Below are 24,959 nucleotides of genomic sequence, written 5' to 3'. Positions count from 1 at the left end.
ATCGTGACAAAGCATAGAGAACCTAAAATCAGGGATATCTTTTTTATTTATTTAAAACAAAAAAACGTGACTAGGAGTATTTTTAGGCATTCATTTGAAGCTCAAATTTTGATGCCAAGTTTCCCAGAAGTCAGTTATAATACAATTATTTACAATTACACTACATTTCATTCTTTTTATCCATCAGTAGGATGATGGAATAACGTAGATAGCATAACTCAGTATAATTTAAGTTTTCCTTGGCTAGATCTTTGTGTTCTTCTTTGTACCGGAGTCCTGGAAGTCACATCAAGTGCAAGTTTTTTATGCTTGTCATCTATTTCTTTTATAGAGACTTGCAGTTTCTTTGATGTTTGAGCCATGAATGCAAAGCTCTCCATCAGATCTATGATCCCATGTTCTCTGCAAATTTTGTCCAGTCCATCAAACCAAGACAGTATCTTTTCCAATTCTGCCTGCACTGCTTTCTGTTCCTCCAGTTCAGCTAAAAGGGATTGAGTAACGCACTTTTCTTCTTTGTACTGCCTGTGCAATGTCTGTACTTCATTCTGGAGCACATCAAACTGGTCTTTACTGTAAGAGTAGTTTCCATGTACCTCATCTTCACGTAGCAGAATATTCCTGGGAATATTAAGCACAAGTCTTAAAAGACAGTTTTCCATTTTCTGAAACAGGTAATTGAAGCGCTCATTAATGAGGGACAGATATTTTTCTGTGCTTTCCCGAACCTCAAAGCGATTTATCCCAGAGTTTGGAAATTTCTCTAGTTTTTTCAGGATGACACTTTCCACAACCAGCAGCATGTCAAATAAGTAATCTTGAAATGAAATGTAAAGTCGAAGTATGCAGGTCTGTGGCGTGAACCCAAAATACTGCGTTTCATAGCACATTGGAATAACAGACATGGTTGAACTTTTCAAAGGAGACCTGTAAAACAAAGAAGATAATTTACTTTTCAAACATTACACATAAAACAAAGGCTTATAGTATAGTAATAATAATGCATTGTAAATGTGCAGATGCTACCTCCACTACATATGTGAAAAAGACCATTCCTGTTTTTCCTTACAATGGGAACAGATTTAATATGAATTTACCAAGTTATGCACAGATGACCAATCTCTATATTGCATCAAGAGGGTTAACAGCAGGTGGATGAGGTAGGGGATGATAAAAAAAAAAAAAAAAAAAAAGTCAGGTTTTATGTTCTGCCACCTGTGTCCCATTGGGTTACAACTGTATATTCTAGATTTTTCCCTCACTCACATTACCAGTGGCAGTCTCCAGGACAATCTCCCCATTGGTAGGGGAAAAAAAAAATAGCTTTAGATACACAAACATTTCTGAAATCAAATAAATGGAGGACCTCGTCACCTCCAGCAAAAGCACCAATCATGACAGATTCTAGTGAACTTGATTCTAATTGGACCAAATTCACTTCCACATCTGAATATGAAGCCCCTGTGCCCTACTTTTCCGCAATGATTTCCTGAGTTTCAGTAGGGATGGGGGCTGTAGTCGGAGTTAGGACACAGAGGAATCCCCACCTTACCATTTTCCTCCCCACCTTCTTTCTGACCCCTTCCACACTTTTTTCTTTATTTTCCATTCCATAACATTCCAGATCTGAAAATCTACACACGTGTTGCGACTACCCATCCTCTCCTCAAATGTTCTACATTTACAAGCTTAAAGAGGAGGGCCGGTTATACAAAAAAAAAAAAAAAAAAAAAAAAGTCAGCAGCTGCAAACACTGCAGCTGCTGACTTAATTAACACACTCACCTGCCCAGGGCGCCCGCGATGTCGGCCGCCCGAGGCCGACCCGTCCCTCGGCTCTCGGGTCCCGGCGCCGCCATTCCCTGTAAGGGAAACAGGCAGTGGAGTCTTACGGCTTCACTGCCCGTTTCCTACTGCGCATGCGCGAGTCCCGCAGCGCTTTCTGAATGGGACGCGCTGTGTTCTGGAACACACAGTTCCCAGAACACAGCGCGACCCATTACCCAGAAGACGCAGCGACGAAGACAGAAGATCTCCGCGGAGGAGGAAGAGGAAGATTAGGAGAAAGTGCCTAGCAACAGGCATTTCTGGTAAGTAAAAAAAAAATTATTTTTCATTTTTTTTTTTTTTTTATATTTTTTTGTAATTTTTAATATTTTTTTTTGTTTTCAGGGTGGCCCTCCACTTTAAAGAAGAACTCTAGTCCCCACCCAATAAAATATAAGTCAGCAGCTACAAATACTGAAGCTGATAACTTTAAATATAAAAAAGGACACTTACCTGCCCCTGGAACCAGTGATGTCCTCACCCGAACCAATTCTTCAATTGGCTTCAGGTGCAGGCATCTTGACTAAGAGAAACTGGACGGAAGTGGGATAGTGATATGACTGGAAGTGGGAGAGCAGGTACCTGCCAAAATAAGGGACCCCCCCAACCAAAAAAAATAAAGTGCAAAATATGAAGGAAAGGGGGAGGTGGAAGAGTGGAACTTCCTCTTTTGGGTGAAGTTCCGCTTTAATCGTATCTTTGTGGTGTACACTCCTCTAGAGGTCGACCGATATATCGGCCGGCCGATATATCGGCCGATATTTGCCGTTTTTTAAATAATCGGCATCGGCCGATTGTGCTGATAAAAAGCCGATTTAGAACTGCTGCGGGACTTTGAAATGACTTCTGTATAGAAGTCAGTGTAAGTTGCCTGAGTCTTCATAGAAACACTTTCCTCCTCTCTGGGCAGGCTGCCAAGAAAAGAACAGAAAAGATACAATGTTTACACTTCTGAATGAAGTCATCTCAGTGTGTAGAAGTTCTCAGTTTAACCATTTAAAGACTAAATCTTTTCTGACACTTGTTGCTTACAAGTAAAAGTCCTGTATTTTCTGCTAGAAAATCACTTAGACCCCCCAAAAATGATATATATTTTTTTAGCAGAGATCCTAGGGAATAAAATAGCGGTTGTTGCAATATTTTATGTCACACGGCATTTGCACAGAGGTCTTTCAAATGCATTTTTTTGGGAAAAAAATACACCATTTAAAAAAAAAAAAAAAAAAAAAAAAAAAACAGTAAAGTTAGCCCATTTTTTTTTTTTTGTCCAAAAGTTTTGACTACCTGTTTTTATTTAATATATAGGTTTTTTTTTTTTTTTTTTTTTATCTAAATCATACATACAAGTAAACTGATTGGAGGTTTGTTTTGTTTAATAAATGTTTAAATGTAAGAAATTTTCTGTATCACTTATGAAGGCTGCTTTCACACTGGAGCGGGCAGGCGTTGATGGTAAAACGCAAGTTTTAGCGGCTCTTTACCATCATTTTAGCGGTGCTATTTGGCTGCTAGTGGGGCACATATAACCCAGCTAGCAGTCAAGGAAGAGGTTAAATGCGCCCATGAAGCACCGCTGCCAAATCGCATTGCATGCGCTTCGGCAGTAGTGCCCATTCATATCAATGGGCAGGAGTGGTGGAGGAGCGGTATACACCACTCCAAACATGCTGCTTGCATCACCTCAGTGTGAAAGCACTCTGTCTTTCACACAGACTGCAGGGGAGCCATTTTGCAGGCACTTTACAGGCGCTATTTTTAGCCCAAAAGCGCCTGAAAAACGCCCCAGTGGGAAAGGTGTGTTAGATCAAGGGGGATTAAAAATAAATAAATAAATAAAATCGGCCTAACATATCGGCCCAAAAAAAAAAAAAAAAATCGGCATCATATATCGGCTATCGGCCAGAGAAAAACCCATATCGGTCGACCTCTACACTCCTCCCATACATCACTGTCTGAAATGGAATGGCCATATTCACTGTACTCTGTGTGAGCCTCTAGGTAATAAATATTGCACACAGAAAGAGAAAAATAAAAATCAAAGCGTACAGCACTTTATGTGATACTCTCTGCCTCTGCAATGTTTTGGATGGCAACAATAGTCTGTAAAATTACACTTCTATAGCTCATGTCCTTTAAAACACAGCAGAGAAATCTGAAAGCAAATTGTAGCTCGGTGGAAACCATACAGCATATAGACCTTCTGATAAGGTGGGTGCAGTAACAGCCATAGGTGGTACGGTCATGAGCAGAACAATGCAAAAAGGAACATCACCAGCATACCGGCAGAATTCACATCAGAAGTATTTATTGTAATAACATCACAAAAAAATAAATGTACACCATCGGGGGCCTCAGGAAGACCACCTTCATAAAAAGGAACACATTCCAAGGGCCCTAAAAAGCTGCATTTCTTGTGATGCATTTACAATAAATACTTCAGCTGGGAATTATGGTGTGTGCTGGTGACACCTTACTCTGCATTGTACTGCAGAGACATTTTCAAACTTCCTGTATCTTATGGCTTTGGCAGTCTTTTTCTTTTTAAAACAGAGTGATAACTCCTACAATGTTTAGGGACCCAATTAATTCAACTGATATAAATGCAAAGCAGAGCCATGTGCAGTCATAAAGAATATTTCCCTGCAACATTTTCAGTGAAGGACTGAGGGAAAGTTTATTTAACCAGTTCCTGACTGGCTCACGTAGATATACTGCGGCACAATAGCTCGCCTGGGCGAAACGCCGTATGGGTACATCCTTCCCTCTTAGAGCCGCCAGAGGGCACGAGCGCCAAACAGACAAATCCCTGTTCTGTGAGCGGAGAAAAGACATAGCGGTTGTTCCTACTAAGAACAACTGCTATGGCTCCTCCCCCAGTCAGTCCTATCCCCATACAGTTAGAACACACATTTAACCCCTTGATTGCCGCCTAGTGTTAACCTCTTCCCTACCAGTGAGTGCTACACAATCAGTGCATATTTATAGAACTGATCGCAGTATAAATGTCAATGGTCCCAAAAATGTGTCAAAAGTGTCCGATCTGTACGTCGCAATACCACTAAAAACTGCAGATCACCAACATTACTAAAAAAAAAAAAAAAAAAAAAAAAAAAAAAATGACCAGTTACACTTACCGGTAACGTCTTTTCTAGGAAATCTTCCAGGACGGCACACCTGAGAGATGACTGGTCCACCTGACAGGAAACACAATCAACAACAAGTTTAAAAGTCCCCACCCCTCCCTCAGACCCTCAGTTATGGTAAAGAAAATCCCACACCGGTGTCAGAGGGAACATTCTGTGAGGAATCAATATACCACACCAATAAAACAAGGGTAGGGAGTAGGCCTGCCGTCCTGGAAGATTTCCTAGAAAAGACGTTACCGGTAAGTGTAACTGGTCATTTTCTCCAGTCATCTTCCAGGACGGCACACCTGAGAGGATAAGCAAGAAGTTCAGGCCTACTTTTAGGGCGGGACAACCGCTTGTAGGACCTTCCTGACAAATGCCAAATCCTGAGGGGACAACAGCTCCACTCTGTAGTGCCTCAGAAAAGTTCTATGGCTCGTCCATGTTGCTGCTCTGCAGATCTGGTCGATTGAGGCGCCTGCCCTCTCTGCCCAGGAGGTCGCCAGGGATCTGGTTGAATGCGCCTTAAGGCGGGTTGGTACTGGTTTACCTGCCTGCCTATAAGCAATAGATATGGTTTGTCTAACCCATCTAGCTATCGTTGTCTTAGAAGCTTGTAGACCCTTTCTCTTCCCTGAGAAGGTGATCAATAAGTGACTGGATCTCCTAAAGTCTTTCACTCTTTCCAAATAGGCTAGGAGACAACGCCTGACATCTAAGAAATGGAACCTTTCCTCTTCCTTATTCTTGGGATTCTGGCAAAAAGACGTGCGAATAATCTCCTGCGTCCTGTGAAATAGTGAAGCCACCTTTGGCCAATAAAGAGGATCCTGAGTGAGGATTACCCTATCCTCTAGGATGCGCAAAAAAAAAACAGCTCTTTAATCGAAAGGGCCTGTATATCACCCACCCTTCTGGACGTAGTGATAGCCAGAAGGAAGGCCAACTTAAAATGATAAAAGTTTAACAGAAATTTGAGCCACTGGCTCAAAAGGCCCCCTTGTTAGGGCATCTAATACCAAGGACAGGTCCCATGGAGGGCAACTGACCGACCTGACTGGAACTACCCTTTCCCTGGCCAACAAAAATCTTTTTATCAGCGGCTCCTGTCCTAGCTTCCTATCAAAAAACACGGACAGGGCTGCCACCTGGACTTTGAGGGTGCTGACTGAAAAACCCTGGTCCACCCCCTCTTGAAGAAAGTCTAGGATGGTAGGTATCATCTGGAGAACCCCCTCCTTAGACTGCAGCCAATGGGAGAAAACTTTCCAGACTTTTGCATAAATTTTTCTGGTGACGCCTTTCCTACTGAGGAGAAGAGTGTCTATCACTCTCTCCGAACAGCCCCTGTCACGGAGTATTTCCCTCTCAATAGCCATGCTGTCAGAGAGAGACGTCCCAGGTCGGGGTGAAAGACTGGACCCTGACTGAGCAGGTCTCGTTGCACCGGCAGATGCAGCGGGGGAGCTACCGAGAGACTCTGAATGGTGGGAAACCAAACCCTCTTGGGCCACCAGGGTGCTATTAGCACCAGGTCTGTCCTTGAGTAGGTTAACTTCTGTAGGACTCTGGGAAGGAGTACCAGGGGGGAAAGGCATAAGCCAGCCTGAAATTCCACACCTGTACAAGAGCGTCTATCCCTTTTGCTTCTTGATCCTTGTAAAGGGAGAAAAATCTGCTGACCTTCGCATTCCTCCGGGAAGCGAATAAATATATTTCTGGCTTGCCGAAATGTCTGCAAACCAGGAAGAAGATTTCTTTGCTCAATCCCCATTCCCCTGAAGGATGGGCTGTCTGCTTAAGAAATCTGCCTGTAGATTGAGTGAGCCTTTTATATGAACCGCTGACAGTGAAAGGACCTTCCTTTCTGCTTCCCCAAGGATTTGCTGCGCTAACCCCCTCAGTTTGCCAGACCTTGTTCCTCCTTGGTGATTTAAGTATGCCACCGTGACCTGGTTGTCCGAGAGGACCTGAACCTCTCTGTCCTGCAGCTACTGTTGGAAATAGTCTAGGGCCTTGCCTACAACCAGGAGCTCCCTGAAATTGGAGGATTCCCTGGCTTGGCTGTGGTTCCAAGACCCTTGGGCATACTGGTCTACCAGATGAGCCCCCCAGCCCCAAGCGCTGGAGTCCATGGTCAAGACTAATGGGTTTACCTGGGCCCAGGGGCGACCTTTCACCAAATCAGGTTACTGCCGGTATGCAGGCCGTCATGAGGCCCAGCAGTCTCATTATATATCTCAGAGAGGCTTCTCTTCTTTCGAGAAGGGTGACAACCGCATTCTGGACCTTCACTACCTTTTCCGCTGGTAAGAACACCCTCTGTGCCTGTGAATCTAACAGGTAGCCTAGGTATAGTTTGGACTGAGAAGGTGTCAGTAAGGACTTCTCCCGGCTGACCAACCAGCCCAAGGTTTCCAGAACCTCTAACACAATGTCTCTGTCTATCACTGCTTGCTTCTGATCCACACTGTAGATCAGCAAGTCGTCTAGGTAGGGTATTAACCTTATGCCCTGTAGGTGTAGATATGCTACGACCTTGGCCATCACTTTTGTGAATAACCTTGGCTTTGCCGCCAGCCCAAAGGGAAGAGCTCTGAACTGCCAGTGTTCTACTCTCTGCTGTATATGGACTGCGAAACGTAGGCATCTCTGATACTCGGGAGCAAAGGGTACATGTAAATATGCGTCATTCAGGTCCAGAGTGACCATAAAAACTCCTGCCTGAAGATGTTTTCTTACTGAGTAAATACTTTCCACCCTGAACCTCTTCTGAAGTAAGTAACGGTTTAGTGCTCTCAGATTTATTATTAAACGAAATCTGCCTGAGGGTTTTGGAACCACAAATACGTGTGAGTAAAAACCCTGGGCTAATTGACTGGCTGGTACTGGAGCAATGGTTCCTTGCTCTGCCAGCTCCTTTAAATTTTCCAGTAAACCCCCTGCCCTGGCTGGGTCCCTGGGAGGAAAGGTAATTAGAAAATTCTGTGGGGGAAGACTTTGGAATTCCAGTCTGTACCCTACTTCTAAGAGATTTAAAATATATGGACTCTGCGTAATCCTTTTCCAATGGGGAAGGAAGTTGCTGAGTCTTGCGCCCACTCCTATGGTGGCGCATTTATCCTCTTTCTGAGAGGTTCCGGAACTGGAAAAAAGAATTGTACTCTTATCCTTTCCTTTTCCACCTCTTCCTTTGTTCAACTTTCCCTTTATGATGAGTCCTTGAGTGGGGGCCTCGAAAAAATTTCTTACCCCTTTCCCTCTTGGGTTTTACCGGGAACTTCTTTCCCTTTTCAGTAGATCGGGACAAAACCTGATCCAAGCCTGACCCAAACAACAGGGAACCCTCAAAGGGAATGCCACACAAACGGGATTTGGAAGTGAAATCTCCATCCCAGGTCTTTACCCATAGGGCCCTCCTGGCGGAGTTTAAGAGTGCTGCTGTCTTAGCTGTGGTCCTAACAGTCTCCACCGCTGCATCTGCCACATACGCTACAGCTCGACTGATTACCTCCAGTGATTCTAAAATATCTTTAGTCTCCTCACCCCGGGAGACGTGATCTATTGATTTGCCAAGCCAGGTGTCTGTATTTCTGGCTACTCAGGCGGAAACTAGGGCCGGCGCCATTGCTGCCGCATTCGCCTCCCAGGCCCCTTTTAGTAAAGTCTCAGATTTCTTATCCATCTGATCTTGGATATTTCCAGAATCTTCAAAGGATAAATCCGACCTCTTGGACACCTGTGCCAGGGCTGCATCCAAACGAGGGGTTTTTTAAAAAATCTTTCCTCCTCCTCACACTTAAAGGGACACCTTCTTTTCCAAGCTTACAGTCTGAGAAGCTTACGTTCAGGTTCCTTCCACTCTCTGAGGACTATCTCCTTCAGAGACTGGTGGATGGGAAAGGTTCTGGCCTGCAACCTTCCTAGGCCCCTATACACCCTGTCCTGTGCTGAAACTTGGGCAGAGGGAACCTGGATATCCTCCGAGGTGTAAATGGCCTTTAAAAGACCCTCCATGTCCTCACTTGGGAACAAAAAAAAAAAAAAAAAAACCCCAGGTTTTGCCTCCCCCTGGCTATCCTGGTCCGAATCCTCCCCAGAAGTAACTTCTGGGACCTGACCTTCCTCCACTCAGACAATAGGGAGGCCTGGCCCTGGCTCTCCGTATAGGATGTGGAAAAATTTTCTTGTGGGTGAGGAATCTCTCTCTCAGAGGGACTCTCATCCTGCTCTTCACTAGAGTAGTTTGAAAAGATTGAAGGGTGGCTAACATTTCAGACTGTAAAGCCCTACCTTCCTTCACGACCTGAGCGGTCTCCCTGCCTGCGAGTTTAAAGATATACCTATCGCAGAAAGGTTTGCTGTGGTCCTGTGCTAATTTAGCATTACAATAACCACAGCGTTTGGACTTTGAAGTAGCCTTTCCTATAGACCTACAGGCTGACCCCTGGGCAGAGCCTTCAGTCCCTGGAAAATAGGAAATTTAACAATTAGCTACTCAAGTCTAAAAGGGCCAAGGGGAGTCTACCTCAGAGTACCCCGCCCCTCAAAACACAGCTGGATCACTCACCCCCTGTGGCGACCTCAATAGCTGTCTGCTCAGACGGACCTTCCAGTTCCATGACGATTTTAGCTGCCCTGCAGAATCGCTGGGTTAAGGCACAGTCCTGAGCGTTCCCCTGTTTGCCTTTGAAAGTGCTGCAAGGTAAACGGCGTTTTCACAAACAGTAGCCGGGGTGCTTCACTGCAGCCTCTGCTGTTTGAATATTCCCGCCGGTCGGCGCCATCTTTAGGAGGTCCGTCGGCCGGAAGTGACGTACGGCCTCTTCCGGACCTGCGCCGTGCAGTTGGAACGCACGCCAATGCGTCCAGACCTCCCAGCCTCCATCCAGAAATCCGATGGCCGGAAGTGATGCATCCGGACTTCCGGACCTGCGCCGTAGAGCTGGAACGCACGCCACCGCGTTCAGCACTGGAGGAATGCAGCTTACCACCAACGAACAGTCGCTCAAGGTAGGCAAACACAAATGGGGAGCAGCACGTTTAGGACAACTCCCCTGTCCCACGAAGCTGCAAACAGGGCTCCTAAAGGAGACCTTAAGCGAGGACTATCTCCCCCAGGTGTCTCTGGGGGTTGCAAGGGAGAAAGGCAGACCCTGTCCGCTGAGCCCCACAAACAAGGATAATCCTCTCTAGGAAAAAGCGAGGTCCCAGACCTCTCCATAAAAAAATAAAAGGAGAAACTTGGTTTCGCTGTCATCTGTGGGAAACACAATCAAGAACTGAGGGTCTGAGGGAGGGGTGGGGACTTTTAAACTTGTTGTTGATTGTGTTTCCTGTCAGGTGGACCAGTCATCTCTCAGGTGTGCCGTCCTGGAAGATGACTGGAGAAAATTAATAAAAATGCCATACATTTTTACCATTAGTTTGTAGATGCTATAACCTTTGCAAAACCAATCAATATACGCTTATTGCGTTTTTTTTTCCCACCAAAAATATGTAGTAGAATATATATTGGCCTAAACTGATAAAGAAATTTGTTTTAACCGCTTCCCGACTGCCTCACGCCGCTATACGTTGGCAGAAGGGCATGTACAGGCAGAATCACATACCTACACGTTGCCCGTTAAGAGGGGGCGTGCGCTTCCAGCAGCGGGCTCGCAGGAAGCTCCGCTAGTCCGGTCATGGGTCCCTCGGGGATATCCGCTATCGCCTCACGGAGAGGAGGAACGGGGAGATGCTAAAGTAAACAAGCATCTCCCTGTTCTGTCTAGCAACAGTGACACTGATCTCTGCTCACTGTGATCGGAGCAGAGATCAGTGATGTGTAAAACACAGCCACACCCCCCCCACAGTTAGCAACCTGCCTCTAGGACACACTTAACCCCTACACTGCCACCTAAGGGTTAACACCTTCATTGCCAGTGTCATTTACAAAGGAATCAGTGCATTTGTATCGCACCGATTGCTGTATAAATGACAATGGTCCCAAAAATGTTCAAGCCATAATGTCGCAGTCACGATAAAAAAATAATAATAATTGGCTGATCGCCAATTTAAAAAAATAAATAAAAATAATAATAATTTATATTTTCATAAAAATGCCATAAAAAATATAACCTTTGCGCAAACCAATCAATAATCGCTTATTGCGATTTTTTTTTTTACCAAAAATATGTAAAAGAATACGTATCGGCCTAAACTGAGGAAAAAAAAAAAAAAAACACCACACACACACACACAGGTGATCAAATACCACCAAAAGAAAGCCATTTGTGGAAAAAAAAAAAAAAAAAAAGACTCCAATTTTGTTTGGGAGCCATGTCGCATGACCGCGCAATTGTCAGTTAAAGTGACGCAGTACCGAATCGCAAAAAGTGTTCTGGTCAGGAAGGGGGCACATTTTCCAGGGTTGAAGTGGTTAAAAAAAAAAAATTGGGGGATATTATTGCAAAAAGTGAAAAATAATGTTTTTCAACATTATTGCTCTTTTTGGTTTACAGCGCAAAAAATAAAAACCGCAGAGCTGATCAAATACCACCAAAAGAAAAGCTCTATTTGTGGGGGGGGGGGGGGGACGCAAATTTCGTTTGAGTACAGCATTGCATGACCGTGCAAATAATGTCAGTTAAAGCGATGCAGTGCCAAATTGTAAAAGGTGCTCTGGTCAGGAAGGTGATCAAATCTTCCGGAGCTGAAGTGGTTAACTTACAGGTTACATTAACCTCCACAAAAATACAACTTTATGCGCATTTATGCTACTAGACTTTGCCCATAATGTTGAGATTTTGTAAATGCTTTATTTTTAGAAGACTCAGCTATTAAATAACATTGCTGATAGAAAAACATTTTTTGGATTTGCTGCCACCTAGAGCAAATTTGATCCACTACATCAGACCTATTTATAATGACCATTATGTAAAGCTGGCTATATAAAATCAGTAGAAATTTGTTAAAACATTTTAGGAATGTTTTCTTGCTTTTTTTTTTTTAAATATTCTTTTACCACTTGCCACCAAGGCCAGTTGACACTTCTCTCCTACATGTAAAAAACATTTTTTTTGATAGAAAATTTACACAGAACCCCAAAACATTATATATGTTTTTTGGCAGAGACCCTAGGCAATAATTTTTTTTTATCTTGCACTGTTTCATGCAAAAAAAAAAAAAAAAAAAAAAAAAAAAACACCAAACAAACACACACGCAACACTAAAGTTAAAGACGATGTTACGCCAAGTAAATAGATACCCAACAGGTCACGCTTTAAATTAGTGCACACTTGTGGAATGGCGCCAAACTTCGGTACTTAAAAATCCCCATAGGCGAAGCTTTAACTTCTAAAAAAATCAAAAAAAAAAAAAAAGGAAGGTTACTCGTTTAGAGTTACAGAGGAGGTCTAGTGCTAGAATTATTGCTCTCGCTCCAACGTTCGCGGCAATACCTCACATGCTGTTTGAACATTGTTTACGCGAGTGAGTGCAACCTTACATATGCATTCGCTCCTTCGAGCAAGGACACGCAGGGATGGGGGCACTTTAAATTTATTTAAAAAAAAAAATATATAATTATATATATATATATATATATATATATATATATATATATATATATATATATATATATATATATATATATATATATATATATATATATATATATATATATATATATATATATATATATATATATATATATATATATACACACACACACATATACATACACAAACATATATATACATACACACACACACAGTGCCTTGCGAAAGTATTCGGCCCCCTTGAACTTTTCAACCTTTTGCCACATTTCAGGCTTCAAACATAAAGATATAAAATTTTTATTTTTTGTGAAGAATCACCAACAAGTGGGACACAATTGTGAAGTGGAACGAAATCTATTGGATTTTTTGAAACTTTTTGAACTAATAAGAAAATGAAAAGTGGGGCGTGTAAAATTATTCGGCCCCCTTGCGTTAATACTTTGTAGAGCCACCTTTTGCTGCGATTACAGCTGCAAGTCGCTTGGGGTATGTCTCTATCAGTTTTGCACATCGAGAGACTGAAATTCTTGCCCATTCTTCCTTGCAAAACAGCTCGAGCTCAGTGAGGTTGGATGGAGAGCGTTTGTGAACAGCAGTTTTCAGCTCTTTCCACAGATTCTCGATTGGATTCAGGTCTGGACTTTGACTTGGCCATTCTAACACCTGGATACGTTTATTTGTGAACCATTCCTTTGTAGATTTTGCTGTATGTTTGGGATCATTGTCTTGTTGGAAGATAAATCTCCGTCCCAGTTTCAGGTCTTTTGCAGACTCCAACAGGTTTTCATCCAGAATGGTCCTGTATTTGGCTGCATCCATCTTCCCCTCAATTTTAACCATCTTCCCTGTCCCTGCTGAAGAAAGGCAGGCCCAAACCATGATGCTGCCACCACCATGTTTGACAGTGGGGATGGTGTGTTGAGGGTGATGAGCTGTGTTGCTTTTACGCCAAACATATCGTTTTGCATTGTGGGCAAAAAGTTTGATTTTGGTTTCATCTGACCAGAGCACCTTCTTCCACATGTTTGGTGTGTCTCCCAGGTGGCTTGTGGCAAACTTTAGACGAGACTTTTTATGGATATCTTTGAGAAATGGCTTTCTTCTTGCCACTCTTCCATAAAGGCCAGATTTGTGCAGTGTACGACTGATTGTTGTCCTATGGACAGACTCTCCCACCTCAGCTGTAGTTCTCTGCAGTTCATCCAGAGTGATCATGGGCCTCTTGGCTGCATCTCTGATCAGTCTTCTCCTTGTCTGAGCTGAAAGTTTAGAGGGACGGCCAGGTCTTGGTAGAATTGCAGTGGTCTGATACTCCTTCCATTTCAAAATGATCGCTTGCACAGTGCTCCTTGGGATGTTTAAAGCTTGGGAAATCTTTGTATCCAAATCCGGCTTTAAACTTCTCCACAACAGTATTACGGACCTGCCAGGTGTGTTCCTTGGTCTTCATGATGCTCTCTGCGCTTTCAACAGAACCCTGAGACTATCAGAGCAGGTGCATTTATACAGAGACTTGATTACACACAGCTGGATTCTATTTATCACCATCAGTCATTTAGGACAACATTGGATCATTCAGAGATCCTCGCTGAACTTCTGGAGTGAGTTTGCTGCACTGAAAGTAAAGGGGCCGAATAATTTTGCACGCACCACTTTTCAGTTTTTTATTTGCTAAAAAAGTTTAAAATATCCAATAGATTTCGTTCCACTTCACAATTGTGTCCCACTTGGTGATTCTTCACAAAAATTTTAAATTTTATATCTTTATGTTTGAAGCCTGAAATGTGGCAAAAGGTTGAAAAGTTCAAGGGGGCCGAATACTTTCGCAAGGCACTGTATATATTATACACACACACACACTGGCCAAAATGAGACTCACAATTTTTTTGCTCAGAACAAAAAGGATCACGATTCTCGCGATGCAGTCTTTCACATTATAAATACATTTTTAAAAAAAGGGACTAAACTTCACTGTGTTTTTTTTCCCCATTCTTTAGTTCACACCAGATTTTGTTTTTTTTCTGCACCAATACAGTCAGTTCCGGTCAGCTTCTGCACCAGAAACTGACTGCGTGGTGTGAACTAGAGCCATTGGAATACATAGAAAACACTGTGCATGCATTTTTAGTGCAGAAAGAAAAAAAAAAAAAAGGGCACAGAACTGAACGAAACTGCGTCTGGTGTGAACTGGCCCTAAACCTTTTTCTGACATTTGTTGGTTTCAAGTTAGAATTATTTTTTTGGGCTAAAAAATTACTTAGAACCCCCAAACATTGTATATATTTTTTTAGTAGACACCCTAGAGCAGGGGTGCTCAACCTGTGGCTCTCCAGCTGTTGCGGAACTACAAGTCCCATGAGGCATAGCAAGACTCCAACAGCCACAAGCATGACACCCAGAGGCATGATGGGACTTGTAGTTTTGCAACAGCTGGAGAGCCACAGGTTGAGCACCCCTGCCCTAGAGAATAAAATGGTGGTTGTTGCAATACTTTCTGTCACACTGTATTTGCGCAGCGGCCTTTCAAATGCATAAAAACACACACACACACACACACACACACACACACACACAACTAACCAGTAAAGTATATGTATATATATATATATATATATATATATATATATATATATATATATATATATATATATATATATATATATATATATATATATATATATATATATATATATATATATATATATATATATATATATAAAAAATGTGAAAGATTTTATGTCGCAAGAATCATGATCTTTTTATTCTAAGCAAAAAAATTCTGAGTCTCATTTTGGCCAGAATCATGCAGCGCATTTATATATTTAAATAATAATTAAAAAAAAAAAATTATATAATATCAATATCTATTTCTACACACAACACCCCATATTGACAGGAAAACACAGAATTAGACATTTTTGCAGATTTATTAAAAAAGAAAAAAACTGAAATATCACATGGTCCCAAGTATGCAGACCCTTTGCTCAGTATTTAGTAGAAGCACCCTTTTGATCTAATACAGCCATGATTCTTTTTGGGAAAGATGCAACAAGTTTTTCACACCCGGATTTGCCATTCCTCCTTGCAGATCCTCTCCAGTTCGGTCAGGTTGGATGGCAAATGTTGGTGGACAGACTTGTACTGGTTTTCGCGCAGCGGTGCCATTGTGCCTCAGTAAAAGTACAAGAGTCAGTCAGGAAAAAAAAAAAAAGGCATAATTGGATGACAAACTTCATATTTCTTTCAAGAAGAATTACCCAAGCATGATGGTGTATGCCGCTTTTGCTGCCAGATACGTTTTTTTTGTGCTCAATTCCTTATTAACCCCCTTTTCTGCCCACACTATAGCCCAAAGACTGCAACGGAATGGGCTTAATTTGATGGGAGGGCATACATGGACATCCCCTGGTGATCGCGCTGCTTACGTGCTCTGTGACCACGAAGTCCTTTGGACCAATCACAAATCGGGGTAAAGCGCCAATTACAGTGGACCTTTACCACATGATCAGCTGTGTCCAATGACAGCTGATCATGGAAGTAAACACAGGCCAGTTATTGGCTTTTCTTTCAACACATGCGAGGAGAGAAAAAAAAAAATGGAGCCAATAACTGGCTTGTGTTAGAAGGGATATCGGCACTGATTATCAGTGCATTCCTAACAGTGCCCACCAGTGCTGCCTCATCAGTAAGACCCCTGTCACACTGGGGCGGTGCGGGCATCGGCGATAAAGCGCCTCTATTTTTAGCGGCGGTCTGCGGACGCTAGCGGGGTGGTTTTAACCCCCGCTAGCGACCGAAAAGGGTATAGCCGCGCTGCCCCATTGATTTCAATGGGTAGGAGCGGTGAATACATGGCTCCTTTCACGGCTCCAAAAATGCGGCTAGCATGACTTTTTTCACAGTCCTGCTAGTGCACCGCTCCAGTGTGAGAGCCCTCCGGCTTTCACACTGGAGTGATGGGGCCAGTTTTTTCAGGTGCTACACAGGTGTTATTTTTGAAAACCGCCCCAGTGTGAAAGGGGCCTAAAGGAGAAAAATTACCTGTTTGCAAAATTGTATAACTATATAAAATGTGGGTTTTTGTTTTTTTAAATGTTCAGTCTTATTCGTTTGTGTAGCAACGAATAAAAAACCCAGTGATGATTAAATATCACCAAAAGAAAGCTCTATTTGAGTGAAAGAAATGATAAAATTCATATGGGTACAGTGTTACATGACCGAGCAACTGTCATTCAAACTGACAGCGCTGAAAGATGAAAATTGGCATGATCAGGAAGGGAGTAAAAGTGCCCAGTAGGTAAAAGTTATTAACCAGTTCAGGTCAGACTCATAGCAGTGCTACAGGGCGGCACCACACACCAGGAACCCAGCATGGTGTACCGCGGACTCGATGTCCGCCGGCACCCTGCCATTCATCCAGTACACAGGCAGAACAGCAGTCTACTAATGTAAATAAGGCAGATTGCCGTTCTGTCAGGAGGAAAGGCATGGATCCATGTTCCTTCACCTAATAAAAGCACCTCCCTCACAGTGTACAGACACTAGCTAGGCACACATTATCCTTTTGATCACTCCTGATGTTAACCCGTTCCCAGCCAGTGTCATTAGGACAGCTCATATTTTTTAGCACTGTAAAATGTCACTGGTCTCCAAAAAGCGTCAAAAGTGTCAGTGTCCAAATTGTCCTCCATATTATCGCAGTCCCGCTATAAGTCGCCATTACTAGTATTAAATGAGAGAACAGACATCCAGGGTTCATCCACCTTCACCAAAGAAGAAAGAAGGGGGGACAGAGGGTATAGAAGAGATCCCCAGTTGGAAATGAGTCCCGATTAGTATATCAATGCCCTTACCATAAACGGCGGAACCCCTAAATAGCAAGGTCTTAATCGCAAACAGATACAGCCCTCTGCAGGGATGGATCTCATGACTCCGTAGCCTCAAGTCTCCGCGATGAACAAAGACGAAAGGACCAGGATTCCAATCGGTATAAACCCCAGCAGGGAACCTTACTGCTGATGTCACCTCACTTTATACGGTTATCCCCCATCATTTCGGTTTGGAAGCTGTATTGGACTTGATAAGGCGTTTTTCAAACTTATCCCCTAAGCAAATTGATTTTATTATGAGGCTGTTAGAGTATGCAGTGACTCATAATTTTTTCTGGTTTGATGGACATTTCTTCCGTCAAGATAGAGGTGTAGCTATGAGGGCTAAATATGCCCCCAGCTTGCCGAACCTCTTTATGGCCAAATGGGGAGGAGGATGTCGTCTATGCCCAGCCAAGGTCGCAGGTGAGCTTGTGGGCTCGCTACATAGACATCCTCCTCCTATGGGATGGCAGTGAATCGGATCTCTCCGATTTTATGGAGGAGCTCAACTGTAACAATAGAGGCATCTACCTATCCTATGAAGCTAGTCAGGAGAAAAGGAACTTTTTAGATCTCACTATAACTATTAGTGGAGAACAGTTTGTTACCTCCAACTATTTTAAAGCCACTGATAGGAAGTCCTTCATTCCTACCTCTAGTTGTCATCATCCGGCCTGGCTATAATCAGTGCCTAAGAGCCAGTTTTTGAGACTTAGGCGCAATTGTACAAAAAACGAGGTGTTCTTGGAACAAGCAAGTTTTGACTCAGAGATTTACCAATAAGGGATATTCATCCAAATCCCTGGCCCTCACTTTAAATCAAGTGGGCTGCCTTAATAGAGCTGACTTGTTGAGAGAGAATAGAGAAGGCCCCCGAAATGAATCCTTCCACAATACATTTATTTACCAATTATTCATGCCAATACTCTAGAGTCAAACACATAATTAATAAGCACTGGCACATACTTAAGAATGATTCGGTGCTTAAGACCATTTTTCCTGATAGGCCACAGGTGGTGTATAGGGGAGTGCCATCCTTGAAAGATAGGATAGCCCCTAATATTTTAAATCCTCCTACAACGAGACCTACCTACTTCACAGACCTTACTGGCTATTACCAGTGTAGGAAATGCCACATTTGTGCTATTAATGGGTGTATAACTAGAAGCACGTCGTTCAGGTGCAGTTGTATGTCCAAGTCCTACAACATAGAGCCGTTTATCACCTGTTCAACAGAAGAAGGAGTGGTATACTTGTTGGAGTGCCCCTGTGGCCTCCAATATGTGGGCCGGACTAAACGCCCGTTACATGAGCGCCTCAACAAGCATATTGGGAATATCCGCAGAGGCTTTACAAAGCACTCAGTATAAAAGCATTACCTTATAGCGCACAATAGGGACCCCTCTAACACGATACTTTTGGGCATTGATAAATTTAGGGCCAGTTGAAGGGGCAATCACTTAGTTAGGAGTATTTCCAAACTAGAAATGGCATGGAGAGATATCAATATAGATATTTATTTTTTTACAATTCAATTTCTGCCATTTTTCAATTTTAACATTTTTTTACAATACAATTTTTCAATACATATATGTTTCAGATGGATTTTTATGATATTTGTCTATGGTTATCAATTACTGTAAACCCGGTCTGAGTTCTGTAAGCCGGTTGCAGGGTTTTTTCTTGGGGAGGTAATTCATTTTACTATTTATTTTTAAACCTGTTACATGGTCCGTATATGTTTTTATAAGGACCACCCAGCAGTGCACCACTGGTTAATCTGGTGCACTGACTATAGAGGGTTTCCCTTTAACCTCCTATATGAGTGAGGCGTTACTAGGAGGGTTGGGTGAAGTCTATTTTGCCTTCTTCCTCCCCTTTATAAAAGGGACTAATATGGCCATTATATTTTATCATATAAATAATTTTGGATATTATTTATAGTTTCCCGTATAAATATTATTTCTTATACCGCTGTACGTACTGATTGTGGTATCCATAACCTTTTTTCCACAGTCAATATGGCGGAGTTATGCGTTTGGCGGAACTCAGACCGAGGCGTGTCTTTGTGTAATGTTATTTAAGCGGTGTGTCAGGACACAGTCCCGTATCCCGCGACCACGTCCTTGGAGTGACAAAACGCGTAGGGAGGAACGCCAGTCCCGGAATTACGGGCGGTAGTCGAGTGCCGGCCGCCTCGTTCTTTTTATTCGTTCTGTTTACAGTTGGAACATGTGAGTTTATATGCATTTTTGTATTTAATAAAGCATAAGGGTTTTTTTACGCTATGAGAGTATTCCCTTGTTTTTTTATACGGATTGATCCATTGTGGCTTAAATATCCTGAACATTGGGAGAGAGAGGTTTCCTGCCTGGTTTCCCTTGAGGGTTCATCCCGATGACTTATCCATGCGCTTTTTGGTCCCATTGAACAGGGATCTAATGTTCCGGTAAGCGGACAGAATTAGCTATTGGTGGCGGCAGTCTTTTGGTCTTCATAGCACTTTTTCCCCATTGGTGTTTGTTTCCACTCAGCACTGGATTCTTTACGATTTTCTTGCACGTGGAATTTGCTGGGACTTGTCTTTGGACTATTATTTTATAATAACCTCAATTATTGATTATTATGTGTTGTGTACTAATTTATGTTTTATAAGATATTTTTAGCAACTTTTTGTTTATTCGATTCACATTCACTTTATTCAAGTATGAATTCATTTTTAACTTTTATTTAAATTAATTTTTGGTTTACATCCTTGTGGTAGAGCACATTATACTCACATTTTATTATATTTTTATCAATGAATTTTGGATTTTTAGTCACTTATATTTAGCGCAGCTCCTTATGGCATAGAGTTTAGTGTGTCGTGGTATAACGATTTGAGCTGCTGCTCACTGGGTGGGTTTACCAAATAGCGCAGTTTTGCTTTTTTTACCATACAGTAATCAGTGCCTATTTTTAGCTCCGACTGCTGTATAAATGTCACTGGTCCCAAAAAAGTGTCAAGTATCCGATCTGTCCACCGGCACAGTCCCAAAAGAAAAATAAAATAATAAAAATGCCATAAATCTATTCCCAATTTTGTGTGCAAACCAATCAATATATCCTTACCGTACTGCAATTTTTGTTTTTACCAAAAATATGTAGAAGAATATATCTATCAGCCTAAACTGATGAAGAAATTTGTTTTAAAAAAAATAAAATAAATGTGGGATATTTATTATAGCAAGAAGTAAAAAAATAAAGGGAAAGCAACTTTCAGTAGGGGCACCTGATGAAGAGGAGGGTCCTGGAGAGCCAGCGGGGCACCTCAGAAGAAGAGAATCGGGGCTCCTCTGTGCAAAAGAATTGCACAAAGCATGCAAGTATATGCAGGTTTGTTATTTTTTTATTTTATATCAAAAATAAAGCAATCCTTTTAACCACTTGAAGACCGGTCCTAGAAATATCACTTTTTTATTTATTTATTTTTAATTTTTTTTTTACCAAAAATATGTAGCAGAATACATAATTGGCCTAAATTTATGAAGAAATTCGATTTTTTATTGGATCGGTTTTATAGCAGAAAGTAAAAAAAAAGTTTCTCTTTTCCAAAATAGTCGCTTTTTATTTTTTGTTTTGTTTATAGTGCAAAAAAAAAAAAACTGCAAAAGGTGATGAAATACCCTTAAAAGAAAGCTCTATTTGTGGGGAAAACAGGACACAAATTTTATTTGGGTACAGTGTCACAAGACCGCGCAATCGTCAGTTAAATTAACGCAGTGCTGTACCTCAAAAAATGGCCTGGTCATTAAGGGGGTAAAACCTTCTGGGACTGAAGTGGTTCAAAATTGTGCATGCTCGTGGAACGGTGACAAACTATGGTACATATACATTGTGGTTTGCAAGTGGTTTACCAGAATTAGGATGGAAGATATCAGCCATAACCCTGTTGTTTTTTTCAGCCAGCGGCTGCTTTTCTCTTGAAAGCTTTCCATTTGGCTCATGAGCCGCTGGAACTTACCAGTGCCTCTTGGACTTACCATTTCTGCCGACTTGCCCGAGATAGTCTTTGATCACCTCTATGGCCTTGGAGGACCAGAGTAACGTCATAAGGTCACTTCCAGTCCAGGGTGGAAGCAAACTATTTTTTTTTTTTTTTTTAAAGCAAAAGAACAACAGGAATAAAAGTAGGGATTCACCGAATGGGTTTTTTGGTGCCGAAACCTATAGTGAAAAATACACTAGGCCGAAAACTGAAACAGATACCGAAAAAGCATCAATACTGAACGTAACCATTTTTAAAAATATTTTTATACAGGAGATGGTCAGAGACTGGGCACATGGTACAGGAGATGGTCAGAGACAGAGGACATGGCACAGATCAATGCACTCTCAACACAGTGTCCATCAAATGCAGCCTACCAGTCAGTTGTAGCAGCCTGCCTTTGTCCTTAGTGCAGCCACAGCAATGTCTGTGCCCATCAGATGCAGCAGCCTGTCTGTCATGTAACCTCACCAGTGCCTGTGTCCACATGTAGCAGTCCGCCAGTGCCCATGCTGCTTCACCAATGCCCGTGCCCATCAGATGTAGCAGCCCGCCAGTGCCCATGCGGCCTCACCAATGCCCGTGCCCATCAGATGTAGCAGCCCGCCACTGCCCATGCGGCCTCCCTAATGCTAGTGCCCATCAGATGTAGTAGCCTGCCAGTGCCCATGCTGCCTCACCAATGGCAGTGCCCATCTTATGCAGCCTCACCAATGCCAGTGCCCATGGCATGCAGCCTACCAGTGCCTGGTAATGCATGTCACGCTGTGTGTCAGAGCTAGATCTGAATGGCCGTGCAACCGATGTAATGATGTCCCGCCTCTTATGACACACGGCACAATGATTCCTAGTATTGGATCAGATTTTCCATCTATCATAAGAGGCGGGACATTGGCTGCACGGTGATTCAGATCTAGCTCTGACACACAGCGTGACATGCATTACCAGGCACTGGGGAGGCTGTGTATGACAGGAGTGAGAAGAAGGAGGGAGAGAGGGGAGACCCTGAGGGGTGCGTTGGGATGAAACATGTATGGCACCCGGTGGTATGGCCCCACCCCTTTTTTTGGCACCATTATTTGCAACATTTCTCTTTTGGCAAATTGCCGAAAATGCCATTTTCGGCTGATATGTTTCAGCGGACGAAATTTCGCTGCATCCCTTAATAAAAATGATTAAAAATAAAAAATTTAAAAAAAAAAAATATTAAAAAGAGACAGTGTAAAAATAAAATATGAAAAGAAAAAAAAAAAAAGTAAGCGTCCCATCCCTCTGTGCTTACGCGCAGAAAGAATACATATGCAAATTGAGCACGCATATGTAAATGTGTTTGCACCGCACACGTGAGGTATCGCCGTGAACGTCCGCATGAGAGCAATAGTTCTAGCGCTATACCTGCTCTATAACTATAAAAAGGTACCCTGTAAAATCATTTGAAGCGTCAACTATGGAGCTTTTTGCGTAACATCTTTCGTATTATACAAAAAAATTGGGTTAAATATTGTTTGTATTTTGTATTCATCAAGGTGCATTTTTTTCCAAATAAACCGTTTGCAAAACCGTTACGCAAATACCGTGTGACATAAAAAATTGTAACAATCACCATTTAATTCACTTGGGTCTGCGCTAAAAGGTATAATGTTTGGGGTGGGGGGGGGTAATTTTCTAGCATAAAATACCGATTTAAACTTGTAAGCAAAAAGTGCCAGAGAAGGCCTGGTCTTTGAGTGGAAAAGAAAGAACATACTACGTTTACAAAGACACGTACATAAAATAGGATTACATTTTGAGATCAAACAGTACACTTTAATATCATTTAACAGTTATGCAGGTGTGTAGGGGGCCTCAAACAATGTAAATATGAGATCTGTGGTCTTTTTGACCCCAGATCACATATTTAAGGAGGTCCTGTCATGCTTTTTCTTCTATTTCAAGTGATGTTTCCATTCCTTGTAATAGGAATAAAAAAAGTGATCTAAATTTTTTTTTAAGAACAGTGTAAAAAATGAAAAGCGCCCCATCCCGTCAAGCATACGCAAGTTGCGGCCGCATATGAAAACGGTGTTCAAACCACACATGTGAGGTATTGCAGCGAACGTTAGAGCGAGAACAATAATTCTAGCACTCTAACTCTAAACATGTAACCTGTAGAAATTGTTAAAATTTGTCGCCATTCCACGAGCGGGTGCAATTTTGAATCGTGACATGTTGAGTATCAATTTACTTGGTGTAACATTATCTTTCACTACACATATATATATATATATATATATATATATAAATAAATAAAATGGGCTAACTTTACTGTTGTCTTCTTTTGTATGTCAAAAAAAAGTATTTAAAAAAAATAAATTAAAAAATGCGCTTGCAAGACCGCTGTGCAAATACGGTGCAACAAAGTATTGCAAACGACCGCCATTTTATTCTCTAAGGTCTTCGAAAAAACGATATATAATGTTTGGGGGAGTCCTGTGTAAATTTACTTTACAGACTTTTCTGTAAAGGTGAACTTACACTTAAGTGGTTAAACCCTCCTAGCTTTTACAGCCAAGGAAACTGCTTGATCTGCAACTGCCACGGTGCTGCTCATGTGATCAGTTAGGACACCAAACATTTATTGGTTTGACAGTTTGGTTGAGATCACTGTGACAATTTGCATTTCCAGCATTCCGGGAATGTAACTGCTTTTTGAAATCAGAGGAGAAGAAATATTAAAAAAATAAATGAAATCGATGGGTTTAGTTTCGCTTTATGATTTACTGCTGTTCAGGGGCTCATGGCATCAGCAAAATGGCAGTCTACAGCAAGAATAAACAGGAGCAATGCTGGAGGCAATTTACAGCACACACTAATTTTGGTAACATAATTAACCTGGAATGTGTGTTACTTGCTAAAGAACATTATTTTTTATCAAGTTGTTATGGGTAAAGGTCCACTTTAGGCGGAATTGTCTATCTGTAAAATGTATTTTAATATATGAATGGAATAAAATGACATCTAAACTGTGTGCCTCCATAAACAAGCATTTGCAGCAAACATACACTAATGCTGGGAAAAAAATGGCCCAAAACCATTGTTCAGTAAACACTGAGCACATAATACAATACAGAACTATACTGCCTCCACACCGAGCGCACCTCAGCAGCCGAACACCTACCTGTCCTAGATAAGTGCTCAAAATACACCATCCGTCCCGCCAACTTCTTCATACACAGCTGAGCCTCCCGGGGCACCAAGAAAACACCACAACGGCCTCAACTTTCCAGCCAATAAGGCCTTTACTACACGTCACCAATAGAGCGTCAGAGAACATCAATTTCTTCCATGTTTGATTCGGGAAAGCTCCTTCCTGCTCAACAAAATATAAAAACCCGACTCATGTCAGTATACAAGTGATGGAAAAGTATTTCTGGAGCTGCATATTAAATGTTGCCCTTTGTTGTTCAAACTAACAACCCAAAGCTTGTGTTCTTCGTGAGTCAGACTTCAATGTAACCGAACTGAAGCTGAAGACGCCATGTTGAAAACGTCCAGCCAACGAGAAGACCGCTCTCCATCCAGCCAAT

The 24,959-nt window shown here is 42.0% G+C and overlaps 1 protein-coding gene across 1 annotated transcript; it reads right to left on the bottom strand.

Moving 5' to 3' along the window:
- Positions 1 to 28: 28 nt before the first annotated feature.
- Positions 29 to 24,902, bottom strand: MIS12 (MIS12 kinetochore complex component). Its single transcript, XM_077482342.1, has 2 exons — positions 24,551 to 24,902; positions 29 to 927 (listed from the first exon to the last, which is right to left on the bottom strand). Exon 2 carries the CDS (start codon positions 903 to 905, stop codon positions 219 to 221), a length of 687 nt encoding a protein of 228 aa, XP_077338468.1. The 5' UTR covers positions 906 to 927; positions 24,551 to 24,902; the 3' UTR covers positions 29 to 218.
- Positions 24,903 to 24,959: the final 57 nt, after the last annotated feature.

Source organism: Lithobates pipiens, unplaced genomic scaffold, assembly GCF_037356315.1.
Source record: "Lithobates pipiens isolate NorthernLeopardFrog02 unplaced genomic scaffold, aLitPip1_a1.2 Scaffold_16, whole genome shotgun sequence".
Lineage (NCBI taxonomy): Eukaryota > Metazoa > Chordata > Amphibia > Anura > Ranidae > Lithobates > Lithobates pipiens.
This window is presented reverse-complemented; position numbering and strand designations above follow the sequence as displayed.

Bases quoted from the DNA above. Each gene is read 5' to 3' on its own strand.
- MIS12 (XM_077482342.1), bottom strand. From the start codon at position 905: ATGTCTGTTATTCCAATGTGCTATGAAACGCAGTATTTTGGGTTCACG.